This window comes from Brachyhypopomus gauderio, unplaced genomic scaffold (assembly GCF_052324685.1).
Source record: "Brachyhypopomus gauderio isolate BG-103 unplaced genomic scaffold, BGAUD_0.2 sc117, whole genome shotgun sequence".
Lineage (NCBI taxonomy): Eukaryota > Metazoa > Chordata > Actinopteri > Gymnotiformes > Hypopomidae > Brachyhypopomus > Brachyhypopomus gauderio.
In genome coordinates this window covers 162,438-179,369 of record NW_027506938.1, presented here as the reverse complement: position 1 = coordinate 179,369, position 16,932 = coordinate 162,438, and the positions used below count along the sequence as shown (strand labels likewise).

The window sequence follows — 16,932 nt, the reverse complement described above, 5'->3', positions numbered from 1 at the left end:
TGTCCTCACTCCCGAACTCTTCCTCGGGAGTGGTCACGCCCACCATCCCCGCATACACCACCAACGGGTCCTCCGGGGGGCGTGGCGACGATGTTCTGGGAAACCCCTGTCTGCCAGCCGCCAGGGGAGAGGAGTCCCTCGTCGGGGAGCCAAATCCCAACCGCCAAGCTCGCTGGGCAGCCTGGCGGTAATGCTCCGCTTTCGACTCCTCCTTTGTCTCCCGTGCGTAACACAGCAGGGACGCGCATACCGGGTCCCTCTCGAGCTCCTCCTCTGTTGCGGGAGCATCATGGCGTCGCACAGGAGAAGAGGGGTGGTGGTGTCGGCTCGCCCTCTTCCCCTTCTTGGCACGGGACGAACGTCCTGGCTTCATCTCTGTTTCGGCTTGTCTTTTTGTAACGCGGGGGGGCGGGCAGAATGACGAGGCACAGACTCCAGCTCGCACACTCAAGCGTCACTTTATTTGAGTGATGGCTTCAGCGCACACAGCGCACATACAACATAAACACGCACGCAAACGCACATTAAATAGACGGTCAACACATACCCTCGTGATCTCGAGACAAGGCACAGGTGAGACTACGAACACACTCACAGACAACCCACACCCACGGAACTACATACATGGACATAACGACACACAGACAACGTAGCAGCACGCCCATAGGGAAGGGTCCGGAGCTGTCACCGTAACATTACTCCATTACTCAATTACTCAATATTATCTTCACACAGCCTTCTTACAGTTCTCCACCGTTGATATACTCTGCATATACTTTGGTAAATGACACTAAGTCTCAGGCTCTATATCATAACACCACATCTTGTTCGTCTGGGGTGTTTTTTTCTCATCTACCCTAGATAGGATGCACGAGAAGTGGATAAAAAAGAGGGTATCATAAACATATATAATCAATAAATACCCTCTCAATTACTAATACATGAACTTCAATAAATGAACTACTTTTTGAAAGAACTCATCACTTCTCAATTTTTTTTTTATGAGTACAATGAAAATTTAAATCTGGAAAAATGACTGGTTTTATTATCCATAACACTTTAACACGAACAGAAATGTAAACGAAGAAAATAGTAATGGAACGAGAATAATAGCGGCGCTTTTAACTAGCTTGTTCACAGAGCAGGTCTCTCCCACGGTGCGAGGCGAGGTAGCAGGCTGAATGCGCAGCACTGGACAGTGCGACCTGTGGGAATAAATACACCACCACCTGATTATGTGACAGGTGTCAGTACTCCGGTGATCGGGAAGGTAGGAGTGATCGAGACTGAGAGGGTGCGCGCCGTCTGGTTGTGGGTGTGCGTTTGACAGAGGGGAGTGTGTGTATGCGGCCTCTGGTGGCGTCCAGGCTGACCTACCGTGACAATTAACTACTTTTTTTTAAAGTTAAGTCATTGCTTAACCTATAATTTTTTTATGTGTTCAAAAAAATTTTAAATCATGATCTCATAATTATGTAAATATTTACTTCAAATGTTTTGCTGCACTCCTGTTTAATGAATAAATATTAAAATCAGAAGTTGAATTAGTGCATGTTTCCCTGATTCAGGTACTTGATAGTAAACTGGCGTCATCTGGTGGAGAAATCACACTTTTTCAGTGTAACGCATTGACCAGGCAGAGAGGGATCCAAATGCGGAAGAACACCGCTTTTATTGAAATGAGACACTGGTACAGAAACAGGCAGGTGTAACACGAGCACTATGACTAGTAGCAACTGCGTATTCTTGGCGTGGTCAGGACAGTCCAGGGTCATACCGGGGGAGCAGAAGTCAGGAGGTACAGAGGGACTAGGCAGGAGACAAGGTCGGGGACGTAAGCGAGGGTCGGAACACAGGAAAGCAGACAGGTAATAGAAAGGCTTGGTACGCGGCATGAGTCGGCAATACTTCGCGACTAGGAAGTGGAATGTGGGCGTTTAAGTAGAGATACAGGGGGTGTGGTGATGAGCATCAGGTGAGGCTGGTTAGGTGGAGATCAGGTGGCATTCCTTACACTCCCCCTCAAAGGAGCGGCTCCTGACGCTCTAAGACGAGCCGGGGGTCTACCGCAGCACCTGGGAGCGGGAAAGTTGGGGTGCGCAGCGTGGAAATCCGCTATCATGGTAGGGCAGAGGACATCCCTCGCCGGAATCCAGGCCCGCTCCTCGGGACCGTATCCTTCCCAGTCCACAAGGTACTGGAGTCCGTTCCTTCGGCGCCGAGACTCCAGAAGCTCTCGGACGATGTATGCCGGTCGACCGTCGATTTCCAGGGGATCCGGAGGGCTAGTGGGCACAGGGGGAGTGGTGAACGGACTATAGTGAACTGGCTTAAGGAGAGAGACATGGAAGACAGGATTGACACGATAATGAGCAGGCATAAGGAGCTTATACGAGACAGCGTTGACTCTGCTGAGTATTTTGAATGGTCCGATGTACCGTGGGCTAAGCTTTTTACTACGCTGTTTCAAATGCAGGTTTTGTGTCGATAGCCATACCCTCTGTCCCGGATGATAGATCAGGGCAGGAAGACGACGGCGATCCGCGTTGAGCCGGCCTGTGTGCAGGGCGCAGCGTAAATGGACATGTGCCATCTCCCAGGTGCGGGCACTGTGCTTGAGCCACTCGTCCAGGGCCGGGACGTCAGCAGGGGTCTTGTCCCAAGGGAAGAATGCAGGTTGATAACCATAGACACATTGGAAGGGTGTGAGTTTGGTTGCGGAGTGTATGAGGCAGTTCTAGAAGCTTGCAGAACTGCCTCCAGACCCGAGATGTGAACTGTGATCCTCGGTCTGAGACGATATCTTCAGGTAAGCCGTATATGCGAAAGACATAATTAAACAACTCCAGCGCGGATTCCATTGCAGTAGGTAGTTTGGGGCGAGGAATCAAGCGGCACATTTTAGAGAATCGGTCTACGATAACCATAACAACTGTGTTACCTCCAGAAGTGGGCAGATCTGTGACAAAATCGACAGCGAGGTGAGTCCAGGGCCGGAGAGGAACAGGTAGAGGAAGGAGTTTTCCTGCTGGGAGAGTACGGGGAGTGCGGGATTGGGCGCAGACAGAGCACGCTAACACGTAATCCCTGATGTCATCTTCCCAGGACGGCCACCAATAACGTTGTGAGATGAGGTGTCGTGTACGTGTAATACCTGGGTGACCCGTGCCTGCCGTGTTGGGAGCAAGTTGGAGGACACGCCCTCTAAGGGGTACGGGGACGTACTGTTTACCCTCGGGGCATTCCACGGGACCTGGATCAGTACGCAGGGCTTCATCCAACTCCTCCTGAATCTCCCACCTGATGACTGCAAGGAAACAGGAATCCTGCAGAATATACTCAGGTTCCTTAACAACAGTGTCCTTTTCATACAGTCGGGAAAGGGCATCCGCTTTGACGTTCTTTGATCCGGGTCGGTAAGTTACAGTGAAGCGAAACCGAGAGAAGAATAACGCCCATCTGGCTTGCCGCGGGTTCAGTCGCTTGGCAGATTTCAGATATTCTAAATTCTTGTGGTCTGTATAGACTAAGAAGGGGTGTGTCGCCCCCTCCAACCAATGACGCCACTGTTCGAGGGCAAGTTTAATGGCTAGGAGCTCTCGGTCACCGACGTCGTAATTGATCTCGGCGGCTGACAGTTTCTTTGAGTAATAGGCACAGGGGTATAACTTTGGCGGGTTTCCTTGACGTTGCGAGAGAACAGCGCCTACTCCCACCTCCGAGGCGTCGACCTCCACGATGAACTGGACCAGGGGGTCAGGGAGATGTAGTACAGGAGCCGACGTGAAAGCCCGTTTAAGGAGTAAGAACGCTCGGTCTTCCTCGGCAGTCCAGATAAATTCCCGTGACGTTCCCCCTTTAAGGAGATTGGTAAGAGGAGCTGCCAACTCACCGAAGCCGCGGATGAAATGGCGACAGAAGTTGGCAAAACCCAGGAATCGCAGCAGTTCTTTAGTAGAACGGGGGGTTGGCCAGTCCGTGACTGCCTTGACTTTATCGGTATCCATGGAGACTTGACCAGGAGAGAGCGTACATCCGAGGAAGGTCACTGTGGAATGATGAAATTCACATTTCTCAGCCTTTACATACAGGTGGTGTTCCCGCAGGCGCTGCAACACCGCTGAGACGTGCAGGACATGTTCAGAGACAGACGGGGAATAAATTAGGATATCGTCAATATAGACAAACACAAAATCATCAATCATATCACGGAAGATGTCATCCATAAATGCCTGGAACACGGAGGGACTATTCGTCAGTCCATATGGCATTACAAGGTACTCATTGTGCCCCCTGGCTGTGATAAAGGCGGTTTTCCACTCATCGCCCTCTCGGATTCGAATCAAGTTGTACGCACTCCGTAGATCCAACTTCGTAAAGAGGTTCGCCCCCATCAGGCGTTCTTGTGAGGCGGTGATAAAGGGAAGAGGGTAGGCGTACTTCGATGTGACTGCGTTAAGGGCACGGTAATCAATACAAGGACGTAATCCCCCTCCTTTCTTTTCGATGAAGAAGAAGCTAGCTGCGACAGGAGAAGTGGATGGTCGGGTAAATCCCTTCTGTTGTCCTTGCTGGATGTCGTTGAGTCGGTCTCCGATGTCGCGACCGTCTGCAGGGTGATCGAAGACTGCTCGGAGCAACGCTGTGAACTGGTTCTCAGACTGGAGGGCTGGGTCTTTGGTGTCCCACAAAGCGGTGCCCCAAGTACCTGCTATACCAGTGAGAAACGAGAGAATGAAGTGGACCCTTGGCAACTCGGCTTGGAATCGAGCGTGGTGATACGTGAAGTATATTGAACACTGCATGAGGAAGTTACGGCATCGTTCGGGAGACCCGTCGTAACGTTCGGGTACGGCTACGGGGACGCTCGCGGGTGTGGAGGTTGCCGTTGTGACGAGACGAACGGCTTCCTGGAGTGCTGCCACTTGGAGTCCATGATCTCGAACTATTCCCAGGAGTTGTTGGACCGTCTTGGTGAGTGTCTTTAGTGTATCTTCTGCTGGATCCATGGTTTGGCGAAGTATTTCTGTAACGTATTGACCAGGCAGAGAGGGATCCAAATGCGGAAGAACACCGCTTTTATTGAAATGAGACACTGGTACAGAAACAGGCAGGTGTAACACGAGCACTATGACTAGTAGCAACTGCGTATTCTTGGCGTGGTCAGGACAGTCCAGGGTCATACCGGGGGAGCAGAAGTCAGGAGGTACAGAGGGACTAGGCAGGAGACAAGGTCGGGGACGTAAGCGAGGGTCGGAACACAGGAAAGCAGACAGGTAATAGAAAAGGCTTGGTACGCGGCATGAGTCGGCAATACTTCGTGACTAGGAAGTGGAATGTGGGCGTTTAAGTAGAGATACAGGGGGTGTGGTGATGAGCGTCAGGTGAGGCTGGTTAGGTGGAGATCAGGTGGCATTCCTTACATTCAACTCCTTTATTTCTTTACAAAAGCTCTTAACTCTGGTATTTACTTCTTTCTGCCTTATTTCTGAAAGGAGTCTAAACTTCCTCAGCTGGATAAAGGACTACAGTGACTGATTCTCTCCTGTGCTACTGTGTTTATTACAGAAGATCTAAAAGTGAAAGTGAAGTTTGTACAGAAGGAGCATTACAGAGAAACAGCACAGCAGCTGTTGGAGGAAATGGCTGCTATAAACCCTCTGTCAGAAGAAGAGTTTTCATGTCCTGTGTGCTGTGACATCTTCAGGGATCCTGTTTTACTGCCATGTACCCACAGTGTGTGTAAAACCTGTCTGCAGCAGTTCTGGGAAACCAAGGGATCTCGAGAATGTCCAGTTTGTAGAAGAAGATCCTTTAATTCCAACCCTCCTCTTAATCGTGCACTAAAGAACCTGTGTGAGTCTTTTCTAGAGAGCAGGAGTGAGAGATCTTCATCTGGGTCTGAGGTGCTCTGCAGTCTGCACAATGAGAAACTCAAAGTCTTCTGTCTGGAGGACCAACAGCCTGTGTGTGTGGTGTGTCAGATTTCAAAGGCACATAAAACTCACGACTGCTGTCCAATAGATGAAGCTGTTTGTGACTTTAAGGTATGAAACATACTATATATATTTAACTGTAATATCTGTTTTCTTCCATGGTTTAGATTATTTTGAAATGAATGTTAAAAAGGCTAGATTAAACCTGTCAGGGGATGGGATATGAAATTAAATCAAACCTTCACAGTTATTATATTCAAAGTTTATTTATTGAAAAATTAAAATATAAATAACATTTTTAGACACTGTAAATATATAGTTTACTATTTTACAGTAAACGAAACTTGGTCAAAGAGTAAACGTGGCATTCTTTTCATTCTTGACATTATTTTGTAATCTTTGTAATCTCCAGTACAGATACAGACACTGAGATAAAATTCTGTAAGACTCCTTTGCCATTTTTACAGAACAAACTCAAGACCTCCCTGGAGTCTCTACAGCAGCATCTGAAGGTCTTAGAGGAAGATAAACAAGCCTGTGAGAAAACAGCAGCACACATTAAGGTGAAAGGTCACTCTGAGTTCTGAATGATGCTGTGATCACTGTCCACGTACACCATAATGAAACACACACATTTGGACAGTTTATATTTCCTCATCATCTCCCATTCCAGTATCAGGCCCAGCACACAGAGAGACAGATAAAGGAGGAGTTTGAGAAGATCTACCAGTTTCTAAGAGATGAAGAAGCAGCACGACTAGCTGCACTGAAGGAGGAAGAGGAGCAGAAGAGTCACATGATGAGGAGGAAGATTGAGGAGATGAGTGGAGAAATAGCATCTCTTTCAGATCAAATCAGAAACACAGAGAAGGAGATGGAAGCTGAGAACATCCCATTCTTACTAGTAAGAATCACTCAGTCTGTCTCTCTCTCACTTATACACATACAAATGTTACACACATACAAATATGCACCAATGTAGATGAAAAAGAATCACTCATTGGCCATCTACCTCACACACACACACACACACACACACACACACACAAATGCATAAGTAAAAGGTTTTGACATTTGTTTTTGTGTGTGTGTGTGTGTGTGTGTGTGTGTGTGTGTCACGGTCTTTAGACACATTGATTTTATTATATATGGAAAAGGCATATTTTACAGTCATAAAGAAAATTAAAGTTGCATTTCAATTTCTGTGTACAATTGTCACTTTGTTTCCTTCTCAGAATGTGTCGTCCACATTGAAACAGTAAGTGATTATTTCTCTTTGATCTCCATATTTTTACACATTGTGATTGTTCTGATACATTCCTTCAAAGCTTTACTAAGATCATGAATAAACATGCCCCCCTCAGAAAATTTATAGTTAAGGGGTGGGAAAATCCTTGGTTCACAAATCAGATTTGCTCCATAACAGAAATGTGGCATGGGGTAGTGCAAGAGAATGCCCTAAAGAAAAAAGTTTACTTTATTGCTGAGAAAGGCTAAATCTGATTTCTAGCTAAAATAACTGAAAATCTAGCTAACGCTAAAAAGTTTTGGAAAGAAATTAAGTCTCTATCTGCATCTAATAATGGTGTGAAATTGCCTTAAAATATTGGGGTGGGTGGGAAAAATATTGGCGATAAAACTGAAATATTAAACCAATTCAATACACACTTTGTTAAAGCTGGCTGATTGTCTCAATCACAAAATTATCAAATTAAACATGTTGTTACCAGAAACAAAATTAGTGAGGTTTTCAATTTTAGGCCATTTACAACAGCTGAGGTAAAGAAAGCTTTGAAGAAGTTAAAGTCTTGTAAACCTGCTGGTCCTGATTCTCTTGAGCCATTTTTCCCTCAAACTTGCAGCCGAATATATTGCTGAACCTTTGTGTTGTATCTTTAATCTTACACTGGATACAATCAAAATTCCCAAGAATGAAAAAACTGCAATGGTATTACCACTTTTTCAAAGGGGGAGACCCTACTGATTTAAATAATTACAGACCTATTTCAAAGCATCCTGTTATGGCAGAGATATTTGAAGCATTAGTCAATTATCAAGTTAAGATGTTTCTTACTTCAAATTCAATATTATCTAAGGTGACCATTTTTTTATTTGGGAAAACCAGGACACTTTGTGTGTAAGTTGTTGAGCGGGGGGGATGGCAAACAGGACGCCGGGGGGGATGACATACGGACATGTCCCGGGAAATACGGACGAAATACGTTACGACTACTCTAAGCAATAGCCCTAACAGAGAAAGGATATGGAGAGACTGTGATAGGGATAGTGAAAAGATTAGTGTTTTATTTACAATTGCCCAGGGCTGTAGCTTCAGGACACGACCCGATGCTCAAAATAATAAACAAAACATCTATAACCAAAACAATATCGACTACCTTACCTAAAGCCTGTTCAACGAAAAGTAAATAAAATACAATAACCTACCCTAACTTCCTATAACAAAACAAAGAGAACGGGATAAACAAAAAGAGCGTCGTAGTCCTTTCTTCCTGTTTGGGCCGTATTAACAGCTTAAACTATTTACACGAATATTTATATGTGGCGTCTAAGAGTTAGCTGATACCCGACTACGCCACCCCTGAGTTTAGACCTGGAGCGAGGGGAAGCTCCGTGTGAGTTAACGATCTCAAGCCACACAGATTTAGAATCGTACAAAAAACTGACAGTTTATTATTTGTTCCAGAAGTTGTCAATGATCATATGGGTTTGACTCAGAAAGATGAATAAAACAGCTACCTTGCTGGGCACAGTAATGGGGTTGGGAATCCCCTGATGGTATCCTTATCACACGTGGAGTTAAAAAAACACACACAAAAAAAACAGGATCTCCTATTGCACACCACGATCTCACTGTATTGCACGACAAGGTTATCACACGTGAAGAAGTTTAAAACCAGACATATACTATATTGCACTGCAAGTCACACTAATGGATACCCAAAGTATCAATATCCCAACTCCACACTGTTGATCCAACACATACGGCAACCACCCTTAATCATAAAAAAAACAGACAGGAGTATAATCATAAAACCACAGCAACACGAAGGGGACATATCAATACGGTGAGAACAAAAAAAAAAGAATAAAAGCGAAAGAATACAAGGAAAAGCAGCTGGCAACCCAAGCACTGTATAGTCTGTTACAAAGTGGCCGGCATCAATCAAAAGCTAATCGCTTGCATTAACCTTCAAGGGATCACCATATGTCCTGGGCTGTAGAGTAAACACGGTCGCGGCACCGCACACCACCTCAGCTCTGCTTCCAAACAAGGAACACGCTACCGGGAATCACGGCGTCTCCATGCTGATCTCACACCTTTACCATATGCATGCCTAATCAGAATAGTTCTTCGTCCAAACGCTATTAGCCTAGCCACACTGTTCTGCCCTAAGGACCCCGGGCTGTCTGCCTAAATACCTGAACCGCAGGACCACAGCTGCCCCCGTGATTGCCTGCTTCCTCCCACTCCATCACACACCCCAGAGGGCAGACCATGCTAGGGCTACATATACATATACACACACACTATATATATCTACAATTTAAATATCAGCTACCAAACCAAAAGAGGCAATTTCAGACTCGAGATCGGGGTAGAATATTAGGCCTACTCAAACAAACCGGGAGGTCAGATCACAGATATTAGCAACTACACCAAACTACACCAGACACCAAAATGGAGAAAGATTCTCCTCGTCTCGCTGCTTTGTGGGTCTTTTAAAGGCGGAACTGTGGGTCTTGGGCAGAAAACAGCCAATCCGCATCAACCAGGAAGAGAGAGTGACATGGTGGGAGGAAAGACACATCTGGACCTGGAGCGTCCAACATTGGTTATAACGCGCGCGCGCGCGCGCGTGCGTGTGTGTGTGTGTATGTTTGAATTGATTTTATGTAAGATTGTTTGAAATTCTGGAATGTACTTTGTTGTAATTTGTGCTGCTGCTCGGTTTGTCTTGACCAGGTCTCCCTTGTAAAAGAGATATTGTATCTCAAGGGACTAACCTGGTTAAATAAAGGCAAATAAATAAAAATAATAGCTTTATACATTTCCAGAGTTCATCACACACCAAAGGAACATGAGAAGGTGTCAGGATCTCTGATCAATGTAGCAAAACATCTTTCCAACCTGAAGTTCAGAGTCTGGGAGAGAATGCAGAAGATTCTCCAGTACTGTGAGTTTTGGTGTTCTTTGATTAATTAGAGCAGGGATGGGCAACTTCCATGATAAAGAGGGCCAAAATTTTTTCAGAACTATTATTGGAGGGCCACATGACCACGCACTTCAAATAATTGGATATGAAGGACACTACAAATTATTCTCAATAAGAACACATTTTAAATGAATTCAGATCTGTATGTTTATTGCACCAGCATACATCTATTTTCTGCATATAAATGCATTAACATGTCCTTAATAAGCAACAAAGACAAAACATTTGCTTAATAAAAAAGTGCAAAAAGGAATCTGAACTCCTTTATATCAAAGAAGTGTAATGCGTAGCGCACTGCGGAGCGTTGACATGGACACAAACGCTGAGAAGAGCGAGATTTAATAAGGGCAATTCCATAGGCGAAGTCGTTTGTACAGGCACGGGTCAAAATGGGAGAGCCGTCCAAATGGTCAACAGGACAGGCAGGAGTCGTAACAGGAGAGCCATTCACAACGGAGAAACACAACGGAGACGGAAAATACCAGAACAGCGATGATAATCCACAAAACCGAACAAACCACAAATAACCAACAACGAGCGAAACACAGAGATACAAGTACACAGGACTAAACTAGACACAGCTGAACACAATGACAATACGTGTATGGCAGACAGAGGGAAACCAGGGCAACAGACACGCAGGGCGGGAGAGGGGGGCGTAGCCCTACGTGACAAGAACAAAAAAGTCCTGCTCTTTCGGTTTTTTTTCTTTTAATTATTAAATTATTATTGATCTATTTGCGGGCCGCACTGAGTGAGGGCCGCCAGTTGCCCATCCCTGAATTAGAGTAATTCTGTTCTCCTCACAATTAGAACTCTATAGAGAGAGAAACATTAACATTGTGTGTTTGGTAAATTAACTATTCCAGTATTAAAGGCTGTATTAGTATAAACAGTGAGGGGGACGACCAGTTGGCTGCTGGTCTGAGGAGAGACAGTTAGTCCATGAGGAGATCTACACCACTATGGAGCTTTTTTAGTGTCACCTGAACCTGAACCTGAAATCATTATTACTTGAAAAAACTGTAAAATCCTTTCAGGTATGCAAAAATTCAAGTTAAAATTCAGGTTCAGGTCGAAATTCAGGTTCGGGTCCAAATTCAGGTTCAGGTCGAAATTCAGGTTCGGGTCGAAATTCAGGTTCGGGTCGAAATTCAGGTTCGGGTCGTAATTCAGGTTCAGGTTGAAATGTGGTTCGGGAATGCATCCGGTATACTTAGGATGAGCAAACAAACTCAGAGCTAATCGAACTGCATCTGGCCAATCACAAAACATATCAGAGGTCATTGGGAAGCGCTTCTTTCTGCTAAAGAAAACAGTGCGGTCCCTGTTTGGCGTGTAAGTAGCATGTAAGCAGCACGAAAGTGACCACTGTGCCACCTGCCACATAATCGTGGCACTTAGTGTGGCCAGTGCTGCGTGACTGTGGTCTCCGTTGTCCAGAAATGCCGCCTGCCTCTGCTGACAGACATCTAAAGAGTCTTGGGTGACTCTGCGTATCGGCCACTCGCTTAAATCATCCCAACGGGCTCCGAATCACCATTTGTTGAAATGAAGATGGTTCATAACTTTTGTTTGAAAATTATGTTGAGTGAAAGACATCCAGCTAGACAGCTCTATATTACTCGTTCAGAATACTGTTTAGCGATAACGTCGAATTAATATTATAGGAGGGTACATGAATCTACAGTGGTAGACCGTTAACGACAGCGGATGCATTCCCGAATCGCATTTCGACCTGAACCTGAATTTCGACCTGAACCTGAATTTCGACCCGAACCTGAATTTCGACCCGAACCTGAATTTCGACCCGAACCTGAATTTCGACCTGAACCTGAATTTTAACTCGAATTTTTGCATACCTGAAAGGATTTTACAGACTGTTTTTTCAAGTAATAATGATTTCAGGTTCAGGTTCTGGTGACACTAAAAAAGCTCCATACACCACCCACTCTCCCCTCTACACACCACCCACTCTCCCCTCTACACACCACCCACTCTCCACCTCTACACACCACCCACTCTCCACCTCTACACACCACCCACTCTCCCCTCTACACACCACCCACTCTCCACCTCTACACACCACCCACTCTCCACCTCTACACACCACCCACTCTCCACCTCTACACACCACCCACTCTCCCCTCTACACACCACCCACTCTCCACCTCTACACACCACCCACTCTCCACCTCTACACACCACCCACTCACCACCTCTACACCACCCACTCTCCCCTCTACACACCACCCACTCTCCACCTCTACACACCACCCACTCTCCACCTCTACACCACCCACTCTCCCCTCTACACACCACCCACTCTCCACCTCTACACACCATCCATTCTCCACCTCTACACACCACCCACTCACCACCTCTACACCACCCACTCTCCCCTCTACACACCACCCACTCTCCACCTCTACACACCACCCACTCTCCACCTCTACACCACCCACTCTCCCCTCTACACACCATCCATTCTCCACCTCTACACACCACCCACTCTCCACCTCTACACACCACCCACTCTCCCCTCTACACACCACCCACTCTCCACCTCTACACCACCCACTCTCCCCTCTACACACCACCCACTCTCCCCTCTACACACCACCCACTCTCCACCTCTACAGACCACCCACTCACCACCTCTACACCACCCACTCACCACCTCTACACCACCCACTCTCCCCTCTACACACCACCCACTCTCCCCCTCTACACACCACCCACTCTCCACCTCACACCACCCACTCTCCACCTCTACACACCACCCACTCTCCCCTCTACACACCTCCCACTCACCACCTCTACACCACCCACTCTCCACCTCTACACACCACCCACTCTCCCCTCTACACACCTCCCAATCACCACCTCTACACACCACCCACTCTCCACCTCTACACCACCCACTCTCCCCCTCTACACACCACCCACTCTCCCCCTCTACACACCACCCACTCTCCCCTCTACACACCACCCACTCTCCCCCTCTACACACCACCCACTCTCCACCTCTACACACCACCCACTCTCCACCTCTACACACCTCCCACTCACCACCTCTACACCACCCACTCTCCACCTCTACACACCACCCACTCTCCTCTCTACACACCTCCCACTCACCACCTCTGCACACCACCCACTCTCCACCTCTACACCACCCACTCTCCCTTCTACACACCACCCACTCACCACCTCTACATCACCCACTCCCCCTCTACACACCACCCACTCTCCACCTCTACACCACCCACTCTCCCTGGGACATCACCACCTCCACCTGCTCCTCCATCCTGCCTCCTCCTCCATCCTGTATAAATGAAGATACTAGGGGTCTATAGGAAGTACGGTACTCTGAGTCTGAGTTCCATGAATCTCAATCCCTGAGGGACCAAGCGTGTCAGCTGAGACTCTCCCATAACTTTGTGTCTGTCTGTGTCTTTTCCTGTCTGTATCCCTGTGACTGTCTTTGTGTCTGTCCCTGTCATCATCTTTATTTCTGTGTTTGTCCCTGTCACCATCATTTTGTGTGTCTGTCCCTGTCATCATCATTTCGCCTGTGTCTTTTCCTGTCTGCGACTATATCACTGTCTTTGTGTCTCTATCACCATCTTTGTGTCTATCTGTCCCTCTCTATGTCCCTGCCACTGTCTTTGTGTCTGTCTCTGTGTTGTCCTTAGTGTTGTTGCTCCTTCCCATCCGTGTGTCTGTCTTTCTGTCTGTTACTGTGTCTTAGTGATGGCAAAAGTGGGGCTTTTGGGAGATCGAATCAAATGAACCAATTGATTCGGAAAATGATTCAATCTTGTGAAACGTTTGAATCATCACACGCCACAGTGACATCTAGTGGGCAACCAGGGCCTAAATCCACAAATCTATATTCTTAACAGAAATAGAAGTAATGTGTTTTTTTAAATAAAAATGACATGAAATATTCCTCCATAGCATGTGTCCCTAAATCAATTTTAGTCATGAAAACATATAATTTTGCAGAGAACAGGGTTGTTTTAATGATATCATTAAGATGTATTTTTTATTATGATACACTGTCAGTGGATTGATATAGCTGACATTATTAATTTTACATTGCAACGTAGGGAAATGCTTGTGTAATCCTTTATTTATTAAATATTGCAAGTAATCAGTAAAGATTCTGATATCAGCCCAGCTGCTTGAACCTGAGTGCGGACTAAAACGCGCGAAAAGATTCAAAACGTCTCGAAACTGAGTGACATAATGAAACCCATTTTTGGAACAGTCACATGGCTTTTCACTTTTAATACAGACTTCGAAACAGTGTTTCGGAAAACCGTGATTCAAATGAATCGATACAGTTTGATTCCGTGTTTCGAGTTTGACATCACTACTGTGTCTGTGTTGTTGTGTGTTGCCCCCTGTTGTCCTGGGGAGGGTGTTGTAGGTGTGGCACCTCAGTGGACTCCTCCCTGGAGGATCTGCTCCTGGGGGGTCTGGACACTGTGGTCCTCGTCCTCTGGTCCCGTCCTTCAGTCTGGGGACAGTCCACTGGTGTTAGTCTCTCTGGGAGTAGCGCCCTTTAGTGGGGGAACTGTAACGGTATCCACCCACTAATGAGGACACACACACACTTAAGTACACAGACACTAATAATACACATGCAGTGTGACAGTGTAACAGTAGCACTGCACTAGTTACGAGTTTCATGTGATGTATTAATGAATAAAACGCACCGTATGCTGCAGAGTGAGGAGGCAGACACAAACTCTGAAGAGAGCGAGATTTATTAAGGGAATCAGGGTTGAAATAGAGGGCACGGGTCAGATCGTCGAGGGAGTCTGAACATGAAACATGTAGCGACATACTAAACACAAGGAGTACTCACAAAACCAGGCAGGAACAAACGCTAGAACAGACAAGAGAACAAACCGAGTAAACTCACGAGAATCACAAATCACAAATACCAGAAAAACAGAGATTGCAAACTTCACAAAATAACCGACAAGGGAAACCCTGGGACTATAAATACACAGAACTAACAAGACACAGTTGGAAACACTAATGACATGGGTGTGGCAGACAGAGGGAAACCATGGAAACAGACAAGCAGGGAATACAGACACAAGGAACATGGAACCGAAGTGACAGCTAGAAGAGGGGGCGTAGCCCTACATGACAACACAATTTCAAGCATCAAAACAACAAGCACACAAGTACTGCAGGGGTGTGTGGTGAACACACAACATCACCATCACTTCCTCTTATCAACCTACTGCAGCATTTCACTCAGAGTAAAGGGCCTGCAGTCTGTAGATGTGACCTCATCACATAAACACATGAAGAACATGATGATTCATTCTGTTCTCTCTCCTCAGACCCTGTTACTCTGGACCCAAACACTGTATATCCACGCCTCCACCTGTCTGATGATCTCACTACTGTAGAATACAGACCACAGAAATCATTGCTTCCTGATAATCCAGAGAGATTTGATGTGTGTGCGTGTGTCCTGGGCTCTGAGGGGTTTAACTCAGGGACACACTGCTGGGATGTTGATGTTGGAGAGTGTGAATACTGGGTACTGGGTGTAATTAGAGAGTCTGAATGGAGAAAGGGAGAGTCTGTCTCTGAATCACTGTGGAGTCTGTGCTACGATATGAGCACTTTTGAGTACTGGACATGCTGCCCCGGACAGTCAGATCACTTCCTCACACCTGCAGAGAAAGTGCAGAGGGTCAGAGTTCATCTGGACTGGGACAGGGGGAAAGTGACATTCACTGATCTTCTAACCAGTTCACACCTGCACACTATAACACACGCTTTTACTGACACTGTTTTCCCTTTATTCTATAATTACAGTTCCTCTCCTATGAGGATATTACCAGCAAAGATATCAGTAACAGTGGAACAGCAAAATTAATGTTGCCCTGAATTAATCTGAATACATGTAATAATGAACATATATATATACTGCTCAAAAAAATAAAGGGAAGACTAAAATAACACATCCTAGATCTCAATAAAAATCTTTGAAATCAGTTGAAAATCTCTCATTTCTACCTGTTGTCTGTTCCATTTGCACAAGAGCAGTTGAAAATGATTCACAATCAGTGTTGCTTCCTATCTGAACACGAAGTGTGGATGATTTGGAGTTACATTGTGTTGTTTAAGTGTTCCCTTAATTTTTTTATATTATATATATATATATATATATATATATATATATATATATATATATATATATATTAGGGGTGGGACGCGATCAAAAAAATTAATCGAATTAATCGGAAGCTTTGTAATTAATTAATCGAAATTAATCGCATTTTAATCGCATTTCAGTATTTAACATGAGAAATATTAATTTAAGTTTGAATGATGAATGAATCAATGAACATAATCATAAACTTCAACATCTTGTTTATTTTTCCACCAGTCTACTACACAGACCAATATATGTGTAGTGTGCAGAAAACAGTTCAGAACATTGGAAATTCTGATCAAAAATGTTGTTTAATTTTGGGAGTTTTAAGTAAATCAGAAGATGTTTTTTAATAGCATTTTAGCAATTTCTTTAATTTCCCAGGCTTCTGTCACAGGCATCTCCATAGTGCCTAGAAGTGGTCTTCTGCATGCTCAAAGCAAATGACTGGATCTTCATCATCTATAGATTCATCATCTATATGAGCTGTCACACCAAGATAATTCTTGTTGCTAACAGAGGTCCAGTGATCCCCAGTCAGAGCCACATTTGTGTCGCTCTTCACAAT

The 16,932-nt window shown here is 45.5% G+C and overlaps 1 protein-coding gene across 1 annotated transcript; it reads left to right on the top strand.

The window, feature by feature from the left end:
- Positions 1–5,642: 5,642 nt before the first annotated feature.
- On the top strand, positions 5,643–16,085 carry LOC143497958 (E3 ubiquitin-protein ligase TRIM35-like). The gene is made up of 6 exons (XM_076993610.1): positions 5,643–6,047; positions 6,404–6,499; positions 6,610–6,840; positions 7,172–7,194; positions 10,014–10,132; positions 15,541–16,085. The coding sequence occupies exons 1-6, from the start codon at positions 5,643–5,645 to the stop codon at positions 16,083–16,085; spliced, it is 1,419 nt and encodes a 472-aa protein (XP_076849725.1).
- The last annotated feature ends 847 nt before the right edge of the window (positions 16,086–16,932 follow it).

Excerpts from the sequence above, each read along its gene's own strand:
- LOC143497958 (XM_076993610.1), top strand. The coding sequence starts at position 5,643 with ATGGCTGCTATAAACCCTCTGTCAGAAGAAGAGTTTTCATGTCCTGTG. Across the intron at positions 6,841-7,171 it reads AGAACATCCCATTCTTACTA|AATGTGTCGTCCACATTGAA; the intron begins GTAAGAATCACT and ends TTTCCTTCTCAG. Across the intron at positions 10,133-15,540 it reads GCAGAAGATTCTCCAGTACT|ACCCTGTTACTCTGGACCCA; the intron begins GTGAGTTTTGGT and ends CTCTCTCCTCAG.